The 23,429-nt window shown below is 34.1% G+C and overlaps 1 protein-coding gene across 2 annotated transcripts; it reads right to left on the reverse strand.

Annotated features, from left to right (window-relative positions):
- Positions 1–47: 47 nt before the first annotated feature.
- Positions 48–19,853, reverse strand: LOC119645176 (disco-interacting protein 2). Of its 2 annotated transcripts, none has more exons than XM_038045156.1 (17): positions 19,258–19,853; positions 17,173–17,247; positions 16,102–16,407; positions 15,876–16,004; positions 15,580–15,773; positions 15,291–15,384; positions 13,543–14,092; positions 12,826–13,163; positions 9,352–10,665; positions 7,715–7,824; positions 7,296–7,377; positions 7,128–7,232; positions 4,333–4,702; positions 2,279–2,939; positions 1,612–2,042; positions 1,388–1,536; positions 48–228 (listed from the first exon to the last, which is right to left on the reverse strand). In XM_038045156.1, the coding sequence occupies exons 1-17, from the start codon at positions 19,349–19,351 to the stop codon at positions 125–127; spliced, it is 5,106 nt and encodes a 1,701-aa protein (XP_037901084.1). In that variant the 5' UTR covers positions 19,352–19,853; the 3' UTR covers positions 48–124. The 2 variants fall into 2 exon arrangements, with proteins under 2 accessions (XP_037901084.1, XP_037901083.1); XM_038045155.1 differs by having other exon boundaries at positions 7,715–7,872.
- Positions 19,854–23,429: the final 3,576 nt, after the last annotated feature.

Consider the following 23,429-nt stretch of genomic DNA (forward strand, 5'->3'; position numbering starts at 1 on the left):
TTTTTTTTTTTTCTTCTGTTTTTTTTATATTTAAACTGTTGTATAAGTATGATAATATTTAATTGAATATGAGTTTTTGTCGTTTATGATTAATTGCATTCGAGCCAAATGAGTTCATTTTTATTTACATATTATAGGCGACGTAGATCGGATCTAATTGATCAGCTAAAAATCCATCTCGTAAATGCATCCGTTGCTTCTCGCCTCTACTATTAATGGGTACAACGCCTAAAAAAAAAAATTCATTTTTATCAAAAAAAAAAGAAAAACATATTTTATACAGCAGTGTGAGAGAAATTAAAAAAAAATAAAGAAATTAAATTCGCTACGAAGCGAATGCTCATCTCATCTAGCAAGTGCGAAAGATTTATTTATGTCCATTGGTCTCATTGTAATTTCGGTTTCCACTGTTAATTTTTACTTTTTAAAAATTTTCAAGAACAGTCGACAAACGAACGAAAGGGTAAAATTGAAATAAAAAGAGTAACATAGCCGGGCAGATGTAGATATTAGGTGTTTGCAAAACTTTTGATCAGCGACCTTTACTGGTAAAAATGATAAAGAAATTGGAAATGCCAATGTACCTAACGGCTGAATGCGATGATTTTCATCTTCTTCTAGATGAAATAACAGTTTTCCCTTTAATAATATTGATTAAATCAGCGTAGGCCAGCCTTAATCATGGAACCCTCAACGATTTAAGAGTAATGATTGGGTAGATTCAACTATCGGTTTTGGTGAATTTACTGTCAATGACAAAAAATAGCCTGGAGGGAAAAAGGGAAGGTTCGAAGACAATGAATTGTAAGACTTATTAGACGAAAGACCAGTTTCGAACGGTTTAGCAGTCGATATCAACTATTTCCAGACGTTTACATACGTTAGGAGAGGTTCAGAAGAAGAGAAAACGGCCATCTCGCAAAATGCCATTTTGATCGCTTGTTGCAAAAGTTGTCCAGGGTACACTGTTGCAGTTCGAATAGAAAGTTCTGCCACACACCCAGCATACTCACTAGAGATGGCATCTCCTGATTACCATTTGTTCAGATTTCATGCAGCATGGCTTGGCTTGCACGCAGGTCCGCAATGTTGAAGAAGGTCGAGAATGGGTAAGTAAGTGGATCGCTGCCAAAACAGTACAAGTTCTTTCGATGTGATAACGCAATCTTGCCAAAAACAGTGTAAAATATTGTAGAAGATCATGAAAACTGTTTTGATTAATATAAATTGTACCAATTTTTGGCAACAAATGGCTTTTTCAAGTGAAAAAATGATCCAAAGTCTTGCAAATACCTAATAGAAGTAAGCAAAATGATGGATATTTTTTGAAAAGACCACCGCATGATGCACCACAATACATGTAATATTGCCATCTGCTGTATCGTACCTGGATCCACTACGACTACTACTCCCACAATTAATTGATGCTCTTCAAGCACAGTATTTGTTACTAGAGGAACCAAATCTAGCGCTTCCGACTCGTTTCCATCCAATTCAACGACCACAACTAATAAATTAGTCCAAGTGAATACAGCGCTAAGCAAAAAATGAAAATATTATTATTCGATAAATTGCTTTTAATTCAATTGAGATATATGTTCGATTCCTTACCATTCGGCGATTTTTTTATGGCACCTCATTACTGAGTTTTCTATATCGATTGGATGATAATTCATTCCACGCAATGAAATAACTTCATCCAAAGCGCCAACAACGTAAACTGCATCATGTTGTTGTTGTTCGTGTGGTGTGCTGTACGAATGCAGTTCGCTCGTTAATATATTACTTGAATTGAGATGAGATTGATTAAAGGAATTAAGAGAATCATTATCGCTGTCTCTGCTCGCGATGCTTGGAGTAGTTTCGTCTAAAACCGAAACAGATTGCGAGCATTCTGTTCGTCTTAAGAATCCCAGATAACCAGTTCGCGCATATACTTCGGTTGTTGCACCCGTGACAAGCTTAGCATTAAAATGATCATTGTAATCAGTCTCATCGCCGTAAATGGTATAATAACCGTTGGCGTTATGCGGAGATTGCACCTTAACAAGACGAATATCGTAAATTAGGGAATAAATTTTTGATCGAGAAACGTTATTCTTTTTTTTTTTTTATATATATAAAACACTTTGTATGCTAAAAAGATAATTTTAAGGAACTTTTTCTATTTGTATATGAAAAAACCTTAAAAAAAATCACTCTGATCTCTGTGATTTTTATAAATCCTAAACAGCATTTATGAGTTTAAATGATCAGCGATTTCGCAACTTTTACATACCCATATTTCACCAAGATGGGAGTCGCCACAGTGACCTTTTGTATCCGGATTGGCTATTATAACTTTGACACCTGGTAACAGTTTTCCTGATTCTATTAAACATAAAGAGTTCGGCGCTCCACGTTCGACGAGAGCAACCCTATTATTGCGAAGAGCCCTTAAATCAACGTAGACCTGTGCACTTTCTGCTGAACTAGCCCCTTGAACACATATTGCCGGATTAACACGACATCCAAATGAGGTTGACACGCATCGATTATTTAGACCCAACGCTTGGAATAATTTGCAAAATTGTTGCGTGAGTTGGACTCGCGGGCGTTCTTCTGCCACCACCACACAAGTTCGCACACATCTTAAATCGATATTTCTTTGCTTCATCATTGGAATGGAATTGCTAAGTGCTTTTGTGCATAATTCGATTACGCCATACGAGCAAAAAGTATCTCGAACTCTATGTTGAGAAAGCGTAGAAAGCCACAGGCTTGGATTCGCTTCTACTTCATACGGTGCTATCAATATAGAATGATGGCCACTATATACACCGATTAATGTCCACATTGCAAAGCCCAGACCGCAATACGGATCCAAACATAAGGCAACATGACGAGATGGATATAATTCGCACGCCAATTTTAAACTGGCACAAAGACTGGATAATGATCTGAAAGACAAAATACATATTTGTAACGAATTGTCTCGAGTCGTAGCTGCTAAAGCACTGACTAACTTCATCAAAATCTCTCAAATAATGATTTAAAAAAAAAAAAAGGAAAAAAGTTGCTTTTGCCTTACACCCAACTTTTGATATTCGTGACCTGGAAAGCATTTGTGAAGATTTGTGAAGATTGAAAAGTACTTTGCATTCAGTTGATACCTCTTTGGTTGAATAGTAAAAGTGTTGAATTGCAATTAAATATATCTTTTAAGTTGTCATTTACAGTTTACCCGACTGTAAGCTTTTCATTGACTATAAGACTTGTATCTGCTATACATTGTAAACTATATATTTTCCTGTCCACAAATGAATGAATAATATCCATTAATTTGTGGGCGTCGATTAAAGGGTTATATGAAGTGTATATGAGTTTTAGTTTTGTTGAATCTGAATTTTTGCGACCGTAGGCATTGTAATGTCAAAGGATTGACAAACGAATGGACGGACAAGCAAAACAAATCAATTCAAAATCTTGCACTAATTAAACATGACGCTTCTTTCTCGATATTACAAACAAAAGTCCAACTGTAGTGCACCCGTATAGTGAGTATGAAAATTTGTAATCACCATTCCAGTAAAGCTGCAAAAAAAAAAAAAAAAATGGTGGAAAAATAACGCTGTTGACCACTGAAATATTATTTTTCTTTCCATTAACATGATTAATTTTCTTCTTGCGATAATTAAACGAAACTTTTTATAGATAATTAAGACTAGTACAACCGGCAAGTACCTATTCCTACCAAAAGGGACCACTTTGTTCCCTTATTTTTATCGGCTTGCTGCAGCCTTTAAAATAAAGAGAGGAAGCTGAAATTCGGCACAAGCGTTCCTTGGCCGATTAAAAATCCAATGGTGAAAAATGATTGCGATTTGTCAACATACACGCCCACCCGGAAGAAGAACTGAAATAACCTCAAAAAAAGGAGAATATTTTTAATATTTTGATCTATAATTTTCGAATCTTCATTTTAAACGCGAGCGGTGAGTCCAGAAAAATAGATGATCGTCTTTTAGTAGAAATAGGTATATGCCTTTGGTATCTCGAAAACTAATCCAAGTAGTAATTAACTCGGTAATTCTAGTATTAATAACCTCTATAATGATAACTTGAAAAAAAAAAAGAAAAAAAAGTTTCATTATTTTTGTAACCTATACATGGGATAGGTCCGACAATTGTTTATTGATGCCTAATCTAATCGATCATAAGTTTAAAGGTAATTTGAGAAATACTTTTGGAAACATCCATGCACCTAAATATAATTTTGTAAATATTTTGCATTTCAATTATATTGAGTATGACGAACAATTGTAGTAAATAATGTTTGCAGCTCAATCTTACCGATGAGTAATGTTAACGCCACTTAATCTTCCGCAAGTCGATACGCTAAAGTCTAAATACGCCGTGGAGTCCAGAGAACAATTCGCGATGCAAGTGAGTTTCCGTTTAGGATTGTCATCGATATCCAAAATAGAAGGCCAGGTCTTCGGATCAATAGAGGCGGCAGCTTCTCGGGATTTCAAAAGTTTTATAATGGATTGAATAGATAGCACAATAACGCTTTTAGAAACGTCAACGATCATTCTCACTGTAGGTAATGTTGTCATTAGATTTTGAGGATGTGGAGGTCTTATAGTGATTGGAATGGCACCCAAATATAAACATCCATAAAATGCACATAACAAGTCCAAGCCAGGTGGGAAAATCAAAGCTAAAAGTAGAGTAAAAAATCTATTGATTTGTACGTTGACAACAAAAAAAAAAATAAAATACTAATAATGTATGTAATAATGTGTCAATTACGCAATAAAGAACAAAGAAAATAAAGACACGTTCGGAGATGTTGGGCACGTTTTCTTTTAAGGTCATTACATAAAATTAATGACACGTATAGTCATGATGCGCTCGTTTCTAGAACGCATACCATTCAAAATATATAATAAATTTAAGGCGTCATTCCTTCATCAAAGACGCCAAGTAAATGACCTGATACTTTTACTTACTGAACCCAACGAGGGTTCTGCGTCTGAACTATTTGTCAACAATGATATTTATGACATTTGCTGGCGCTGTTATTAAGCTTCAAAATCGTGTACAAAAAGAAAGGTCAAAGCAACATGGTCGTGTCTGGTATTGTTGTTGATTGAATTCATTCTTAACAATGACCGCAACAGATGAACAGATCGCTCTGTGGGTTTAACGTCTGCACCTGGCTTGATGCCTTAATCAGACGGGTTGCCTACAACCATAGGCAATCAATTAAGTTGAGTGATCATCCCCCGGGGGGAGAGACAATCCCCTAATAAGGGGGCCTTTCTTACCCCGAGGTGCGCAGATGGTTCATCGTGTGTGGCCGTGTGAACCGCCAGTCTGGTATGTGGTGAGGCCTATCATCACCCCGGATTTATTCCAATGGATATGGAATGGTGAAAACCACACCCACCACGATACTCCCTAAAGGACCGTACCCAAGCAGTCAGGGCTCGCAACGATGATGTACCTTCCAGCGAACTTTCCTGGTAAATCGCAACCCCTGCGAGCGGGCTTCTGACCCTCGTGGTGCTTAAAATTAGTTTACAAAGCCTTTAGCCTTACTTTGCGCTTTGTACTACTAAAAATGTAATACCCCACTCTTGCCTTTAGACTCTACCATACCGTTAAGGTTAGCCAGTACCGGACTATCTTTCTTCAAGATGTATAGTTATCGGGCGTATCAAATATGGTTGAATATGCTGGAGATTGGAGAAAAGATATATAAAAAAAAAAAATTTTTCCAACATCTGTGCTTCGAGCGACACATACAATGAATTTGTCTTAAAAATCCAAAGCATAACTTATTATGGGTCCATCCGCGGCAACCATCAACGTTCACTACGAAAAAGCATAAATAATAACTAGTGATAGTGAATCACTTATTAAAAAGAAACGTTCGTAATAGAGGGTAAAGCATTGTAGGATTGTTGTCGACAGTCAGTATTAAAGTAAAATGTCGTGCTACTACACCTCTTGTATTCGCCAGACATTCCAACTCTATCAACGAATGACTTATTATTTCTCATTCTTATCCAATAATAGAAGAGTGATTATAAGATCGGACGTCCTCTTAACATCGCATTTATATTCTATCAAAAAGATGTGTAAGTATATGTAGCTACCGCTGGGCAAGGCTAATTTTCTTTACATGTAGGCAGTGTAGTCTTTATCGACTCCCTTGAAATTTAGCCTACCGCGAGTATTGTTTACTTGCAAGTCTGCAAACATGGCTGTCCGGCGGACGTTTCGCGTCGAATGAAGAATTCGAATGTGAAGCAGACCTGTGTTTGGTGTTGCTCGATAGATATACATTTTACTTGAAAGGAATAAAAAAAATTGGGAAACCGTTGGGCGCGACATTTGAATCTAGATTATATTGAAAAGTTTATTATACTTATGCCTATTGCAAACGTATAATTTTTCCAAGAAAAAAAAAAATATTTTGCTTACTAAACAGTTATTAGTTATTGATCACATTGGCGATATAATCATACATATATCACTAGTTTGCTCCTTTCTCATTTAATTTTCTCATTTGTCGTGTCAGTATGTAGCATCCAGAAGTAGGCGCGACAAGCTCCACAAAGTTTATGTGTTCTTTGACCGAAGGTTCCGACGTCAATTTAGTGTCGGTACTTAGAATGCCCTCGATCAACTAATTTGAAATGGGTATAATTTCAAATGGGGAAAGTGATCTTACACCCAGAGAAATAAACAAGAGAGAATCGTATCTTATAGTCAATATAAAATCGGATATATATGTTCAGTACTAATGGTAATACAAAAGTCCGATGTAAAAATGATATTGATCAGCTCGCAGTTATGCCTAAGCAAGAAGCCTACATTTCATATGGGCGAAAAATTAACGAAAGACTGGGCAAGTCTTATATATATATATACGCTAGTTTGAGTAGCTGGATATCGAAGACATTCTCTGAGCAGAATATATTTAATTTAAAGGAACAAAATCCTAGTCTTCTACATGTTTGCCTTAACCCTTATACAGCTGGAAAATAGAAAAAGCGAAAATTATTGACTCGAAAATAAATTGAATATAAAAACTTGGCAAAGTGCCTTCGGATTTGAATTAAGTCAAAACTTACCAACATGATCATTTGGTTCGATTTTGCCCTTCTCTTGCAAGAGAGCTGCAATTTTTTCCGCTCTTTTATGTAATTCGGAGCAGGTTAGTGTCTTAGCTATGGAACCTGCAAAAGATTCATTCATTTTTTCATCATTCATACAAACACAATGCTTTTAAGCAAATTTACCTTTCGTGTTTAAAAGGGTGAACAATACATGATCCGGGGACGTGTTGGCTCTCCATCGCAAAACGCCTGTTATTAATTGGTACTGATGCAATAAAATGCAAAAAAAAAAAAAAGGAAGAAACTTTTCTAACTTTTGTTTATTCGAAAGCATTAAAAAAAAAAGGAGATTTGAGATAAAAATGTTTCTGCTTTTAGCCGCACTTTGAAAATTTTTTAACCAGTTTTACAATATAACAAAATTTTTTTATATATATCTCACATATGACGTAGATAATGTTTTAAGAGATATACTATTGACTGATCCCGTTTGCGAATCGATTGCAAATTTATTGTAATTTAGACTAGACTTACTTTCAAAAAAACGGCTGCAAATACTGTTGTTGTTGTTGTTGTTCAAGTTATAATTGCAATTGACATACCTTCCGTTCATTGTCTTCGGAGAGTCCAAGATCGCGTCCTTGAGCAACCGCAAGCCGATTACCCTGCACTAAATTTCCAACCATCACAGACGCTGGTCCAACCGAGGTGTCTGTAATACCACATCCAGATGAACTTAGTTTTGCAGTGGAATGCACACCTTTTATGATGTTAGTATTTCAATGTATAATTCCAATCAATTAAACAGATGTTTATTATAGATTAAGGTGGATTTGGTTAAGTGAAGTTGTGGTTTGAATGAAATATTTTATATATATGTAAGTGTATTTGTTTGAGCATTATAGAGAGTAGTTGTTGCAATCGTAAAGTGTTGTGTTAATGCGCGTACACGATTTATATGGTGTAATAGCATCAGTGGATTAAGTACAAAATCAGCGCCAGAATAGAAAAAGAAAAATAAATATATTTCACGTATTTTATAATAAGTGGAAAATAGAGAGAGAGAGAGAGAGAAAGAGAGAGAGAAAGAGAGAGACAGAGAGAAGATAAAGATAAGAAAAGGTTTGGGCGGGGAGGGGGAAGAGAGAGCGAGAGAGAGAGACAGCGAGAAAGAGAAGGAGAATCATATATTCTATAGTTAGGCTGAATGTAAACAATCCAACATCTAAATTTCTACATATTCTATGATAAAACATAAACAATCGATGAAGGAAAGTTTACATAATTAAGTTAAATGTAAGGTGAGCAATTTCACTGTATATATTAAAAATTCATTTCCACTATATTTAATTATTTTTGGAAAATAGATGGCATAACAGAGCTTCAAATCGAGAATGCCATTCTTGACATTCTTCTCATCCATATATATGTATAGGCTGTAATGAATTTCTTAAGCCTTTCTATTTTTCAAGAAAGTTAGCTACCAATGTAACTGTGTAACTGTACATATCCATTTTTAATTATAATCCATCCATAGATACTTTGAAGGCAATATTTCTCTGTTACCTATGTCAAATAGGTTAACAAACTGTAGCGTCATTGTAGCGCCAAATTCGATATAAATTTTTGAAAACACATTCAGATGTTTGTGTACTCTCTTTCAATATTTTCCGTTTGCTTGTTCGAAGATCAGTTTGAGGATCAGAAAAAAGAATTGCATGTAAGGAAAGGATTGATTATTAAACAAAGAACAGATTGAGAAAGCATATCCTTACGAAAAAAAAAGAAGAAGAAAATATATTAATAAAAAGGAAAATACGGTGGTGCGCCATCAATTATTTAAGAGATCATAACAATAAGGCTTGTCGGTCAAAGCCTTGTTGATCAAGAACATAGTGTCAATGTCAATTAAAACGCTTTACCTTTTGCTTCTTCTAAATGTGTGTTCATCAACTAACCTAACAAATATCTTTGATTTTGAAGTTTGGTTTTGTTGCGATAAGAAAGCAAATAATAAGTAAACGGTAGGCAAACGAAATGAATAAATGCAATGCCGAGCACAAATGTCAATATATTGCATTGTTCAAAGACGAGTTCTATGCTATAAATGTTTAGTTCCTCTCTATAAATGTTTAAACTGAAGTTCGGAAACTAGGTTTGTAATTATAAATTTAGTACAAAAGATAGATATTAATTGTGTTTTATCGTAAGTACGCAAGTAATATGGCATCAAACTTACCCTGATGAATTTCTCTTGGTTTTGGTAGATTAGTGACGCAGGTATGCGGACACATTAACACGTTAGCAGGGTGAAGAGAGCCGTCTAAAAATCGACGCCGCGCTTCGCAAAGATTTATTCCACCCAATGGAGTTTTCGGCAAGTGATTTGGCGGTACTAGCGCCAAACAATATATACCTACTTGATGAATTGAGTCGACCGCTTGCAAAACTCTTGACATCCATTGGAAGCTTTCCTCTTCAGAACAATCAGGCCTTTGCTCGGCAATAACACATACGCGTTCGTCTCTTAATACTTTAATGCTGAAAACGGCAATACGTCCTCTGTAGATAAATCGCATCGGTTCAACTGCTAAAACAGTTGCAATAATATCATCTGCGTTATGTTTTCGACCTGTAACCGTCATTAAACCGTCACGAGAACCGCAGACAAAGACAAGACCCCCAGGACCAAGAAAGCCTAGAAGTCCTGACCTTACATAATACTCATCACTAATTGATTTCGTTTTAATAACAGCACCGTCTTTGTCACATTCGGGATCATCTAAGAATGGTTGCACCTTGAAAGTGGCATTGGTTAGCCCTTCCAATCCAAAATAACTAGCGCCAGTAGCACCACTGGTAACACATATTTCACCAACTTGATCGGTCTTACAGAGCACGGGATATCCTTCAGATCGCACAACTACCATATTGGCCGTAGGCATAACTTGGCCACAGTCCTGTAATGTTAGGGACGTTAAAGAATCTTCGCTATCCACACGAACAACACCATGAGAAAGCGCTGCCATAGAAAGTACACCTCTTCCCGTAGCCGATTGACTAAATGCGCTCGAAGATCGTCCTGGTCGCCGAAGCGATACAGTGAATACCTCTGAGCTGCTCGCGCACGGACATATGGCATCTGAACGAAGGCCTTTTGCCTGGAAAACATTTAAAAACTGGTCACACGACGACAAAGACCATGGATTAGCTCCATCAGCGACGAGGAGCATTCGCAATGACGACAATGAGATATCTTTATGATCTTTTGTGGCTAAAAGACCCCAATGTAAATCACGACTCTTAACTAAGCAACACGATGCTCTATGTTTAGTTATTAGTTGCATCCAGGATGACGGTCTTAACTTCATTAGAGCGTATGGAATGAACAGTACATGCATCCCATTTAATACTGACGTCAAGACAGCATGCCAAAGTCCAACTTCACGTTTAAAATCTAAAACGCAAACGATAGTCTCACCTTCCGTATAATGACATGCCATACTTAAAGCTCGGCAATGATTCATCATAGCAAGCCTCGTAACGGTTACGCCTTAAAACAAATAAATATATATATATATATATATATATATATGTACACATTAATATAAGTGTTTTATACTTGTCCTTCTTCTAAACAGCACTGCTACAATACAACATATTAAGAAACTAAAGAAAATAAATGCTCTTTATAAGTTATCAAGAATGTACACGAAAGCTTCAGTTTGCATCGTTACTAGAAACCGGAGGAGGAAGACGCAATGGACAATATGAACGCATATGTGTATATATGAAGGGCAATAAAAATATAAAATTCTCAATTTACATTAGATGCTTGCAAAAATTTTGGCCAGTGACTTCTATAGGTAAAAATGATAGAGAAATGGCATATATCAGTGTATATAATGGTTACATTCGACTATTTTGACCTTTTTCTACCTAAAATTAAAATGTATTCCAATTTTAATATTATTGAGTTATTCAGCATATGCCGACACTAATCACGGAGCGCTCAGAATTGCATTTTCAATCTTCATTACTTAAGTTATTTAATTTGAAGAAATCTGTGGTCAAGGCCGTTCAGAAGCCTATGATGACGCCGCTTCATCATTTCAACAATTTAACAGTCGCATCCACACATGCACATATACGGTGAGAAGATGGCTGCCTCGCAAATTGATTAGCAATACCATTTGAGCTATTTGTTGCAAGGGTCGCCCAGAGATACATTGTTGCAGCTCGAATGGGAAGTTCTGCCACACCAGCAGCCTTGGAGCCCTCTGAATGTCACTTGTTCAGGTCAATGCGGCATGGTACGGCTGGCACGCAGCTTAATAAAATTGAATAAGTGACCGAAAATGGCTCGATGATTGATTGGATCGCTGCCAACCAATATAAGTCTTTTCGATACGTTATTGCCATGTTGCCAGTAATATGGTAAAACGTTATATAAAATGATGGAAAATATTTTAATTAATATACATTTTATCAATTGTTCTCAATAAATGCTTTTTTGAAGTGAAAAAATGGCGAACATTTTTGCAAGCACCTAATAATAAAAAGATAAAAATATACAAATTAAGTAAAATATTTAAAAAAATTAATAAATAATATTAAAAACAATTCTATTTAGCACTTAATAGAGTTATGCAAATGAAATGAATCCGAGATTTTCTTTGTAGAAATGCAAGAAACTTTTTCAAATATTTAGGCGTTTGCATATGTTCGAGGTGTTTCTTCCAGCAGATGCGTTCAAGTTGCATAACTTTGGCAATACTAATCCTATTAAGCTACCTAGTGCATGTAAATTTTTAAAGAGAATTCAGATAACGAGAAACATTCGAAGATTTTTTGACTCAACCGAAAGAAAGAGTGCACGGAACATAAAAAATATGCTGACAAACATTCTCTTATTCCTTTACTCCTTCAATTAAAGCGAAATTTTGCGATATTTATGGTGAAGATGCTTTATCTTCTGCCTTTACAATTTAAGAAGATAAAGTACTTGAAGAAAGTAAAGAAGGCTGACGCATTTGATCTCAACACGATCTGTTTGAAACATAAAACTGGTTATAAAATTCAATACTTGGGTACTATAAGAGTTATATTAACCAGTCGACCAAATACTGAAGCACGGATCCATGTTAAAACCGACGAAATCGAGCTATTCGAGCAACATGCGCAAAAAACGATTGTGAACGAAGATAGAAGGAGTTGCGAGAGCCTTGTCAAAGCCCCGTAATTTTTTTTCATTTACCGGCAATTTGAAAGGAATCGTACTCCATACTGGACACGTCATTGATTTCATTACCTATTGCTATAATAATTGATGTGAGTAACGAACGCAATTGAACATAGACATCCGACAAGGCATCACATTGCATTACAACAATGCTAAGACACACAACCTTGTCACAATTCATTAAAATTTGTCAGAGCTTGACTTGGTTTTAACGTATCCCCGATTTTGCCTTGTCCGACCATCATTCGTCTTCCTGTAAAGCTGATTTTTCAAAGGAAACTTTTTAAAGACACTTGGCTTAGTTCTTCGCCGAGATCAAAATGGCACATATTTCATTTAATAAAGCACATTTAAAACATAAGAAGAGCCGCGAACTTACACGAAATGTCTTATTGCCGCGAATTTAAAATCCGCAAAAGAAAACGTAACACAACTCGAAATTTTGATTTATCGTTGAGTGTGTAAACTTACCCATTACACTGCCCTCTTTATCTGTAGTGTACTCAATATATGCAGTCGTCGAGTCTTCTAGTCGGATATTGCCGACATTAAAATCCTTAGGCGGTTTAGGCAAATGCTCGGTGACGAACCACTGCAATCGGGGCCATCCTTTAAATTTTGCTATCTCTCCTGTACTAGATTTTGGCAGTCCCTTTAAACAAGCCTCAGATGTTAGCGCGACAGTAATACCGCATGAACTTAATAAGAAGCCCACTTGTTGTGGAGGCGTGTCGGATGTAGATAATGGTAACTCAATTGGCAGTGGAACAAGTCCGCGAAACATGCATCCATACCAAGCTGTTATGAAGCTGGAAAGGAATTTTAATTTAAATAAAAATAATCATTAATCACTCGGTCACTTTCGTTTATCTAAAGTATATTGACTCTAACAGGCTTAATAATAATAAGTAAAAATGTTAGGGAGCTTGTGACTCTAAATGTAGAAAATGTACAAAATGAATATAACAAAATATGAATTTTTTTCTCTCACGAAGTCTCAATGGTTTTTCTGTAATTTATTTATTTACTTATTTTAATAATTATTTTACAAATAAAATTGTAAGGAGGGTATAGTTAGCTACAAGGCTTTTGAGCCTTTTTTTCCATATACATATTTTCGTAAATTTAAATAAATATTAATTTAAATTTTAAATAAATCAAATGAATTAATGATCGTAATTTAATTACCTGAGGGGATCGTTATTGGGATATACTAATGCAACTCTGTCGCCAGGCTTTAAAGTCACTTGTTCGGGACCTTTACTAAATATTTTTGTTGACAGTGAATACGCTATTTTTTGTGCCCTTGACAGTAATTTGCCATACGTAAGGGTTGTTGTTATCTTTCCATTTGGATCGACTACAGTTGCCATTGGAGATTTAAATGAATTGCTACCGTAACGTTGTACAGCAGCTTCGAGGGAGCGAGGCAATCCTGCTGACACAGTTAATTGTTCTCCTTGCACGGCCGTCATTGTGCTTCCTTCGGGCTTTGGAGCATTTGGATCTTTGGGATTTGCTGCTATTTCTAATTCAATATCGTTATCTTCATAAAACTCTGGCAAAGGACGACGTTTCGGTCGTTTTAAAGTATTCAAAAGCTGTTGAATTTTCGCAGAAACTTTCCATTTACCGTTACAATCTTCATTGACGTCAGTTTGTGATATATTAACATATCTTGTTACGCGATCAGCAACACGTCGCGTGTTATTAAACTGTGTGATATCTGGAGCCGCATCTGTCATATATATATATGTATATATATATACATTTATACAATTAAATTTTGTACCAAACGCTTTACACTACTTTTTTCTTTTTTTTCTTTTTTTTATTCTAATTACGTTTAGGAAAAGGTGTACATCAATGTCATTTCACTACATCTACCTGTCCCTTAAGAAAATGTTTATGGTCTTTAAGTTTGAGGAACGAATAATTAAATATTTTCTTTTTTCATTGTACCAACAAATGCCCACTAAATTTTTAGAAGACCGATCGATTCAATATCTATCTTCAATACGCCTTTGGTATGCGGCCCGATTTTTTTTACAGGGGAAATGCCAATTTTGCGGGCATAAAATTTCGAGTAATTTTATCGGATTAATGTTTTGGGACAACATTTTTATTAAGACGGTTAAAAACTTTTTTATAAAATTCTTAAAAAAAAAAAGGTAGTAGTGCTTGCAAAGGAACCAATCTTTTTTAGAACATCTCTGGGGCCATATTATTATTGTATCTCAATTCTCAATCGATTGTCTTGTTCGCTCATTGTTTGGCTGGATTTTGTACACCCGCCGCCGTTAAGTTGGGAATATATTCAAGTTTGTCAAACTTGACAGACACTACGAAGCATGTCGCTCCGGCCGTCTGTTGTTTAATATGTCGGTGGTAAATAATCTCCCGGGCACATAAATTAATAATTGGCCTGAAATGCACAAAGTTTGCATATTGAAAACCGACGCAATCGGTCGTAGGGCACGCCGAGAGTGCAACCATACCCCAAAGGCAAAAAGGTGGTTAACCCTTGGGTAAATGGAGAGAAATTGATCATCGCCATCCAATATTACAGAATATCGAAATTCTAATTTTATGATGCGATAATGATACGACAAACAGTATAACAGTTTCGAGAAAAGTGCGATTAAAAAGTTTGAAGTAGAGAGATTTCATTCGGAAAATCAACTTTTGAATCGCATAAAAATATGACGGCCCATAAAATCTCTTGTCTATTGAAGGATCACTTAAGACGACAAAAAAAAAAAAAATTTATTGAAAAAAAATTCACAAGACAAAGCATTACTCCTTATGTATATCGCGTGTGTAGGTATAAATATTCTTGATGGAAGAAATGAAGTCCAATAATATCGTAATTTTTTCAAAAATTTGCAAAAAAATTTTTATAAAAATATATATGCATATAGATCTTTGGTACATACAAGCTTTAGAAGTTTCTACGTTCTCCAAATAATCATCATTATCTTGCTTGAATGTCGTTATTGGCGAATCCAAGCCAGAAGTCTCCAATTTGGGCTGCGTTAACAAAAAGATAATAATCAAAATATTATTTATTCATATATATTTAGGGTTTTGGTCCCTATGATAATCTAATCATAATATTATTATAATAAAATCATTATTATATAGATTATAATAAAATCAATATGGACGCTCTACGGTTAATTTGTTTTGTAAATTTTTATTTCCATTTCTCATTTGAACTCTTACCAGAGGAGGTAACGTTTGTTTCTGCCTTCGATCGGATTGGCTGTTTTTAGCAGGAAAAATACCTTTAGAAGATTCGCGAATTGGTGGCTTTATGTTTGGCTCAACTATGTTACTAACATGATCTCGAGGATAATTGTATTCTCTGTCTGGGGAAATAATGTCATCGGGTATAGAATCATCGTCTGTTGTCGAATCTATGAATTTTGCAATATATATATATATATATATATATATATATGTATGTATGTGTATTTGAAATTGTAAGAATTGTATTAATATAGATAACCGTACTCTACCTAAATCATCGTTGTTCCTTTCTGGACTTCTGTTTAGAACTGAGCTTCGCTTTGATGGCATAGGTAAACTTGGCTTCGGTCGAGATTTAAGAGCAGCCAGTGCCTGCTGCACTGCCTCTTGACGAACTTCTACATTTGAAAACGATTTAAATATTATGGAAGCGTACGGTTGCATATGGTATAGCCATTTAAATAAAAAATAAAAAATATAAATAACGGTATATACCTGAATGATAGCGCTTTTCATTGTGAGTGATTTTCCGATGAGTTCGTCGCATTCGACTGTTTTCATAACCATGTTCGGATTGATCATCGGCTGGCTGTTGATAATAATCAGACTTCTTTGTTGACGAACTGGAATGTCTTTGGTGAGGAAGGGATGGAACTTCTGTAACATAACTGTATCCTTCACTGGACACTAAAGCGCCATCTTTCATAATCCTTATATTCTGTGCGCCGGGTTCCTTAATATTATAATACGGTGGGTTGGCCTTATTATGTTTATCATCTTCCGTCAAGCTGGATGCTTTGGCTTCAAATAACAAAAATATATTACATTAAATAGTGAGCATTCTATGTCATGTCTACTATGTTCAACATATAGAAATGTCAGCTTAATAATCAAAAACAATTTATACCACTTAACTAGTGTCCGTCCTTATCAATATCAATTTAACTTTGCTGTTCCTTTATATCGGAACGGCTTTCTTTCGATGAGTCAGCAATTAAATTTGAGGAGATATTTAAGAGAGGCCCCCTTGGAACAGCAACGGACTGTAGCAACGGCATCGTAGCATCATTTTTACACTTTATGACACAATGCACACGATCTCCCGCAACTGTATGTAAAATAATTTGTTTGAACTTTTTATATATCGAGTAATATGTCCCATTCCATTCATAGTTAGTTATTCCTGAAAGTCATCGCTGTGTTTCGATGCTTGCATAAATTGTTAAAAGCGCTTGACTACCCCTCTTGACGCCGTACCGACGAACCTTCTATAAAAAGTCCATGCCAATAATAGGCATAGTTGATCTACACGCATGTAAGACAAACAAATCATGACTTTTTTATGTATTTATCAACAACAAATTTTGTCGCCTTTTTTCTCTCTTTTTATATAGAGTCCATAAAAAAAATATATGGAAATATTATTATTCTTCACAAAAGCTTGTACATTTTATATTTCAAATGTTAGGTTAGGTTTTGTCTATATCACTTGAGGTGCGTACATTCCAGCTCACACGTACACATGTCAACAGCAGTTAATTGCTTAAAAATGGATATCGTACATACCTTCGCTGACCTGTGTCAAAAATGGTTGTAACAACTTAGTCCTTTTCTTCTCGTAACCTTTTTGTGTTATATCTCCTACACAAAAGAAAAAAGAAAGACAAAGGGAAATTTTTTAAATAATTTAAAAAAATTAAACGGAATTAAGTAAAACTTAGTGAAATTTTATACACCTAACCACATGCGTATTGTCATCTTTGTTAAATCCATAAGCCTTCTCCTAGATCGGTAAAGATTTCGTAATGAAAAATTTCTCGTGATTCGTTATTTAATTATTATCTGCTAATAACTTTGAATTGACATTTGCCTTTCATTGATCCTGCTTATGTGACTTTCTTATTTAGGTATTCAGAAAAAGAAAAACTTAGATTGGTTTGGAAACTAAATTCTGCTATGCCTTAAGTTAAATGCAGTCAAATATATACTCAAATGTCGCAAAATGTATATATCATAAAATATCGAAAACAATCGGAGGAACTAAATTAAGAATTTGAGTTGATAAGAGTAAGAGGTAAGTTTTAAGATCACGCATGATATTTCAGAGGAAGTTGTCGTTGCCATAGAATAATTTGGCTTGGTTAGGTTCTCTATACACCTTAGTTGAGAATGTAAAAACTTTATTCTTTATCTAAAATATTAGATCGAATAATTTAAACAATTCACTTGAAGATATATGCATAAAAATAAATCAAATTTCCAGTGCCTTCTTAAATAAATTAACTTTTTGATCATTCATCTGTGACCTAATTATTTACGAGTTTTTAAAACTATAGGCAAGATATGTAGATCATTGGAGATTGCAAAGACGCTGCAAAATGAAAATCCAGGGGCACTCGCTAACTATGCCTTGGATTCGGACTATTTTAGTAGTGACTTGAATTCAAAATAGAATTGCGGGGAATTTTTTTTTTACTTCCTCATTTCCTTGATTTTCTTGAATGTTGGACGAATTACGTCGTAAGATCAAGCTTATTCGTTTTTTTATTATATTTATGTAATTTTAGTATGTAGTTGTACATGATTTCGATCCATATGAGTTAGGATCCGAAATTCATTGACATATATTTTTAAGTTATAAATTTTTTGCTTATGATTATTACTTTTACTTTCTCGAAATCAATTTCAAGCATATGTTGGACATTTCAAGTTTCTATCTCAGTAAATAAACAAACAGATGATCTCAAGTTTGCCGGGAGTATACGTATATGCTTTTGTAGGATATGATATTGCCCTGCTTCTGAATAACTAGAAATACCGAAAACAATAATTTTAAGTTACATTAGCTATGATTCCAGAAATTTTCATCGGCAGATATTGGTTGAAATTTTTTAAACATTTGTTTAAAAATATATAACCAAATAATTTTAATACGTTTTTAATCAATTTATTGAAAATTTACGGTTCAAAGTGCTTAAAAATATTTTCGAATAACTTCCTCTTAAATGTAAGTGAAATTTTTTAATTTAATTATTTATGAATAGAGTGCAACCACTTTACAATGACATCATTTGACGGTTAAGTGATGACCTGCACTTAAATGTTGAATTCATCAAGTTTCCATAAGAATGAAGAGAACAGTTTCGTGTCCTCGAAGTTTGCGTTCTATGTTCCGAAGCGAGCCTCCGTTACTTTATATAGTGTCGTATACATAGCAAGACTTATCCAATTGTCCAATCATTTAATTCGTCGTGTTACGCTAAAATTATAATGACATAAAATGAAAACAATAAAAAAAGACATAATTGTTTGCAACGAAAAATTCTGGGAATCGACACTGAAACTTAAATTTGTTACTAAAAGTTACTGTATATGTATATGACACCACACTTGAGAATATTTGTAAAATACTTCGAACGTTATTCTTAGGATGAAGGGAATATTTGTTTTAAATCCTACTTATTAATTATAAATGCATGAATACACGAAAACGGATATATATATAAAAAAAATTTGTCATAAATTTTACATGAGTAAATGGAATATATTTATGTGCACGCATGTAACCATCCTTTAAAGATGCTCATAAATACGTATGAAGTTTAAGCAATAATATTTACTAGTACTAATAAGTAATTGGATATGACTTACCTTCCGATAATTCTAATTCGAGCTCAGCCAACTTCTCTCTTACATCTGCAGGAAGATTAATTTTTTCCAACCCACTTAAACAATTTGCAGACATTTTGTCAGACTAGTGCACCACTCCTATATAAAGCTCTAGCAATAGCACTAAAAAAAATTTCTCCTCTTGACGGCTTTCTTTTTGAGAAATTTGTGTATTTTTCTATTTTAGTTACACGATTTCGCTTAAAACTTTATCGACTTTAATTTCTCACTTTTTTTTTTTTAAATAAACACACAAATACAAATTAGTCTTCTTTTTCTTCATACTCGTATGATTATATATATAAACATATATGTAGTTTCTATATATATTTGTGCACATATATGCATGTATTCTTGTTTTCAGTTTAGTGTCCTGACACATCCAAAGAGAGAGATGGCCAGAATAAGTTTAAAATGTACGAAGCTCCATTGATTAGAAAACTATTTATGCGTTAATGATTTCATTTGCAGTTCTAGTTATTTTAAGGCTAATTATTCACTTTAAATAAAACTTAAAAATAAATCTCGCAACCTTTTCTAATTCAATTTCCAAAGCAATCACTGAGATAAAAAAACTAGTATTTCAGCACTATAGACTTTTACATATGAGAAACATGGAATATGGCAACAATTATTAAATCTAACGATGGGTGTTTCGTTTTTATTTATTTCTCTTTGTAAGATTGAGGAATTTAAATAAACCATTTTGACGTCCGCTAAGATAACAGCAAATGCGGACTTAATAAAATTACTAAACAATGTGTATAACTTTTAGGCGAATTTAAAAAGCTTTAGAAGCTAAGCGACCATTTACCAATAAAGTTAATATGGTAATTAGTTTTCGAGAAAAGCGAATGAGGACGATGAAACTTCAAAGTGAATTTTATCATTTTTCTTAGCAATTTATACTTAATTTCCACAGATATAAATTGCGTAACAAATCCATATTAAACCGATATCTATATTAATATCATCGTAAATTTGCACGAAATTAAATATAGAAGTATTTTGGTAACAAATATACACTGTTTTTTTCAACTTTTAACAGTCTGGTCTGTTTTTAGGTAAGGAAAGCTTCATACCATTTCGTTTTACTGCGTAGTAAACAAATGTCGCAAACTTTAATTATTAAACATGAAGGCATATGATGAAATCATTAATCGTCATTCGATAATAAAGTAAGAATTTTTTGCTAGAATAGTTCAATTAAGACAGAGTAAAAGATAACTGAACTTGGCTGATTTTATCGTTATTGCCCTTAGTATATGCATTGACAATGCTAACCATCGTATATCGTGATCTCTTGTAAGCAATTAAAGCGTATCGATGTTTTTTAATCACTTTTCCGTCGGAACTTTCCTCGCTCTAATTATATGACTCATGTTTCACATTAAATAATTGAAAAAATCCAATTTAACCCTAAGATTGTTTTGACTTTTTCCTATTTATTAACAACAAATTGTGCACACTTTTAGCACATGGAGTAAATTATTATTTTCTCTTTCTTCCTCATTACAATTTTTATTTTTATTCAATTATGAAAGCTGCCAATGCCGAAGTTTGATAACTTCAAGTGTATTATTCCATTCCATAAAGCCACTTTTACTTAGTTCGTGTCCAAAATCCTTTTTGGTTTGTGTCCAAAATCATCCTTCGATTTAATTGAATCAAATATATATATATGTATGCACGCATTGCACGAATTGTTTGAAAATTCATATATCATATAAATTAGTTGACAATTAAGCAGCGCGTAAAGTACAATTTTGAAGAACTAAAAGGACAAACACGATCGAAACAAAAAAAAAGAAATAAATAAACAAAGTTGGAAATTCAACAAGTTGTACAATTGTAAATGTAAATAAAAAATTCAACTAATCACGGTCACCTCTAATCCTCTGAATGGCTGCAGTCTGTAATGCTATATAATTGAAATAAGCTTTAACAGATTTTTCATCCATCAATTGCCTCAAGAATGTATGAAAAAGTTAAACCTTTTCCATTCAACTTTCACTTAATTTTTAATGGAACTTACAGATAATTACATCACCTTGTAGAAGGCTGAGAACGTTCGATAATGTCATGGGCGGAGTCTGGCATTGTAGATCGAATCCGAAATGAAAATAATAATAAAAGTATGCAGACATGATCGTATTATGGTGTTTTAGTGACGAAATGTCTCTGTCTATTTGCTCCCTATATTTTTCTATATTAGTTTGTTTTAACGGCAACTCATTCTTTGTATAAGAACCGTTTTACGTGGTAGCGTACTTAAAGTAGATTTACGTGGTGCAAATTCGTTACAAGTACACAGTAATCTGAGACCTCCTCTCTTTTCAAAATTAAAAACAATTTCGTTTTTTGCTCATTAGTTAGAAGATACACGGATAAAAGTGTGCATGTACATTCTAAGGGCGCTCCCTCAGCACCCATGCGAAAATTAGAGAAATCGGCAGCACCTACAAAAGCGTTTACAGCGATTATTTTCACGTTTTTGATATTATCTGCGTATTACTCATAAGTTATACAAGGCAGAATATTAAAAATCATTCTGTACATTTCTCTCATGAAGATATATTATATTTCTAAAAATGTGTTAATTCTAAAATAAATACATAGGGCAGACCTCACAACGTGGAAGATTCGCTGTTTCTTAACGTTCTAGTCAAATAAAAGGACTTGAAAAGTAGAGCACGGCTAATTCTAAGCTAAATATTGCGGACCCCATGGCGGTATACAACAGACAACGGTGATGGGCATAAAACATTCGGACGAGGCGGAAAATAATTTTCGTAATTTTTAATGTATGGCTGCATTGTATTGTATATTAAATGAAATAAAAAAAAAAATAAAAAAATTCCATCAAAGCACAAACCACAATACACATAATGCTGATGAAACAATTTTTTGTTTAAATTTTTTTGTTTACATAAAGCTTTTAATTTTTGTTTACGTTAAATCATTAGTTTGTAAGTTATGTCTAATCGACAATTTTTTATAAATAGCTCATAAATGGAAGGGAAAAAAGCAGAACAACAATACTTGAGTAGGTTAGTAAGCGTACGTTTAAAAACAGATTAAACAGATCCGTGAGATTTCGCGCCGACATTCCTTGATTGAATGGGCGTGACGTATTCTCCGACTTTCAGCAGAAATAAGTGTACCACATGTAGAAACAGGCAAAGTGGATGTGTCCCAAAAAACAACGAGTTGAAATATATATTTACTGTATTACATCGTTAAAAACCAAAATATAACATATGAACATATCTACTTCCTTATGCAGAATTTTTGAGCTTGAAATCACAAACCCATCAAATTAACGGATGCCGTGAATCTCTTATTAAATATTAGAAAATGATTACTTTTGAAAAATATTAAAAAATGGCAGTACCGCAGCCAAACTGTACATATTTTCTTCGTACACACGAATGATCAAATGTCTTATTGATATTTGAATAATCGCTTACCACAACTTATCACATAAAAAAAGATAACATATTTTTTTCTATGAAAAAGCCGAAAAAATTTCCGCTATATTTCTTAACGATTCTACCAGCAAACCTGTATTACTTTCGGATACTATTGTTTTTTTTTTCTAAAATACTATATAAATAGTTTAGATGTTCCAACGATAAACGGTTTTTTGGCTTATTCCAAGCGCCACCAAACCAACTCGCTACGAAACATTTTTCTTCCCGAGTTTTTGACGAATTTTCACTAGTTTTTATTTCTATTAATATCGTTTCAACTTTCCCATTTTTCAACCACAATGCAATTATAATTTTAATCCGAAAATGTTCTTCAAACTACTATGAAACTATGAAATTTTACATGTGTATTCTGAAGGGATAAGAAAAAACAATTTCTCTTCCCACGCCGCTATACATTTTTCCTGTTATTGTTATCAATTATGTCCTGATCGTAGCGTAATGCTTACAATAAGCGTTTCTGGACGTTGTATAATTGCCCGCATGTCTTCGATACACAAGCCCAGAGTCGAGATATGAATTCTATTAAAAATTTGCGAAGCGAAAAATTATGTGAAAAAATTTTACCAGAGATTTACCAAATTTTATATATTGGCTTAGTGTTCTCGCAACTACTGCTTAACTGGGCCGAGAATGCTGTAAAATGTCATCTTAAACGGCATA

The sequence above is a fragment of the Glossina fuscipes genome, unplaced genomic scaffold (assembly GCF_014805625.2).
Source record: "Glossina fuscipes isolate IAEA_lab_2018 unplaced genomic scaffold, Yale_Gfus_2 1, whole genome shotgun sequence".
NCBI classification, from domain to species: domain Eukaryota; kingdom Metazoa; phylum Arthropoda; class Insecta; order Diptera; family Glossinidae; genus Glossina; species Glossina fuscipes.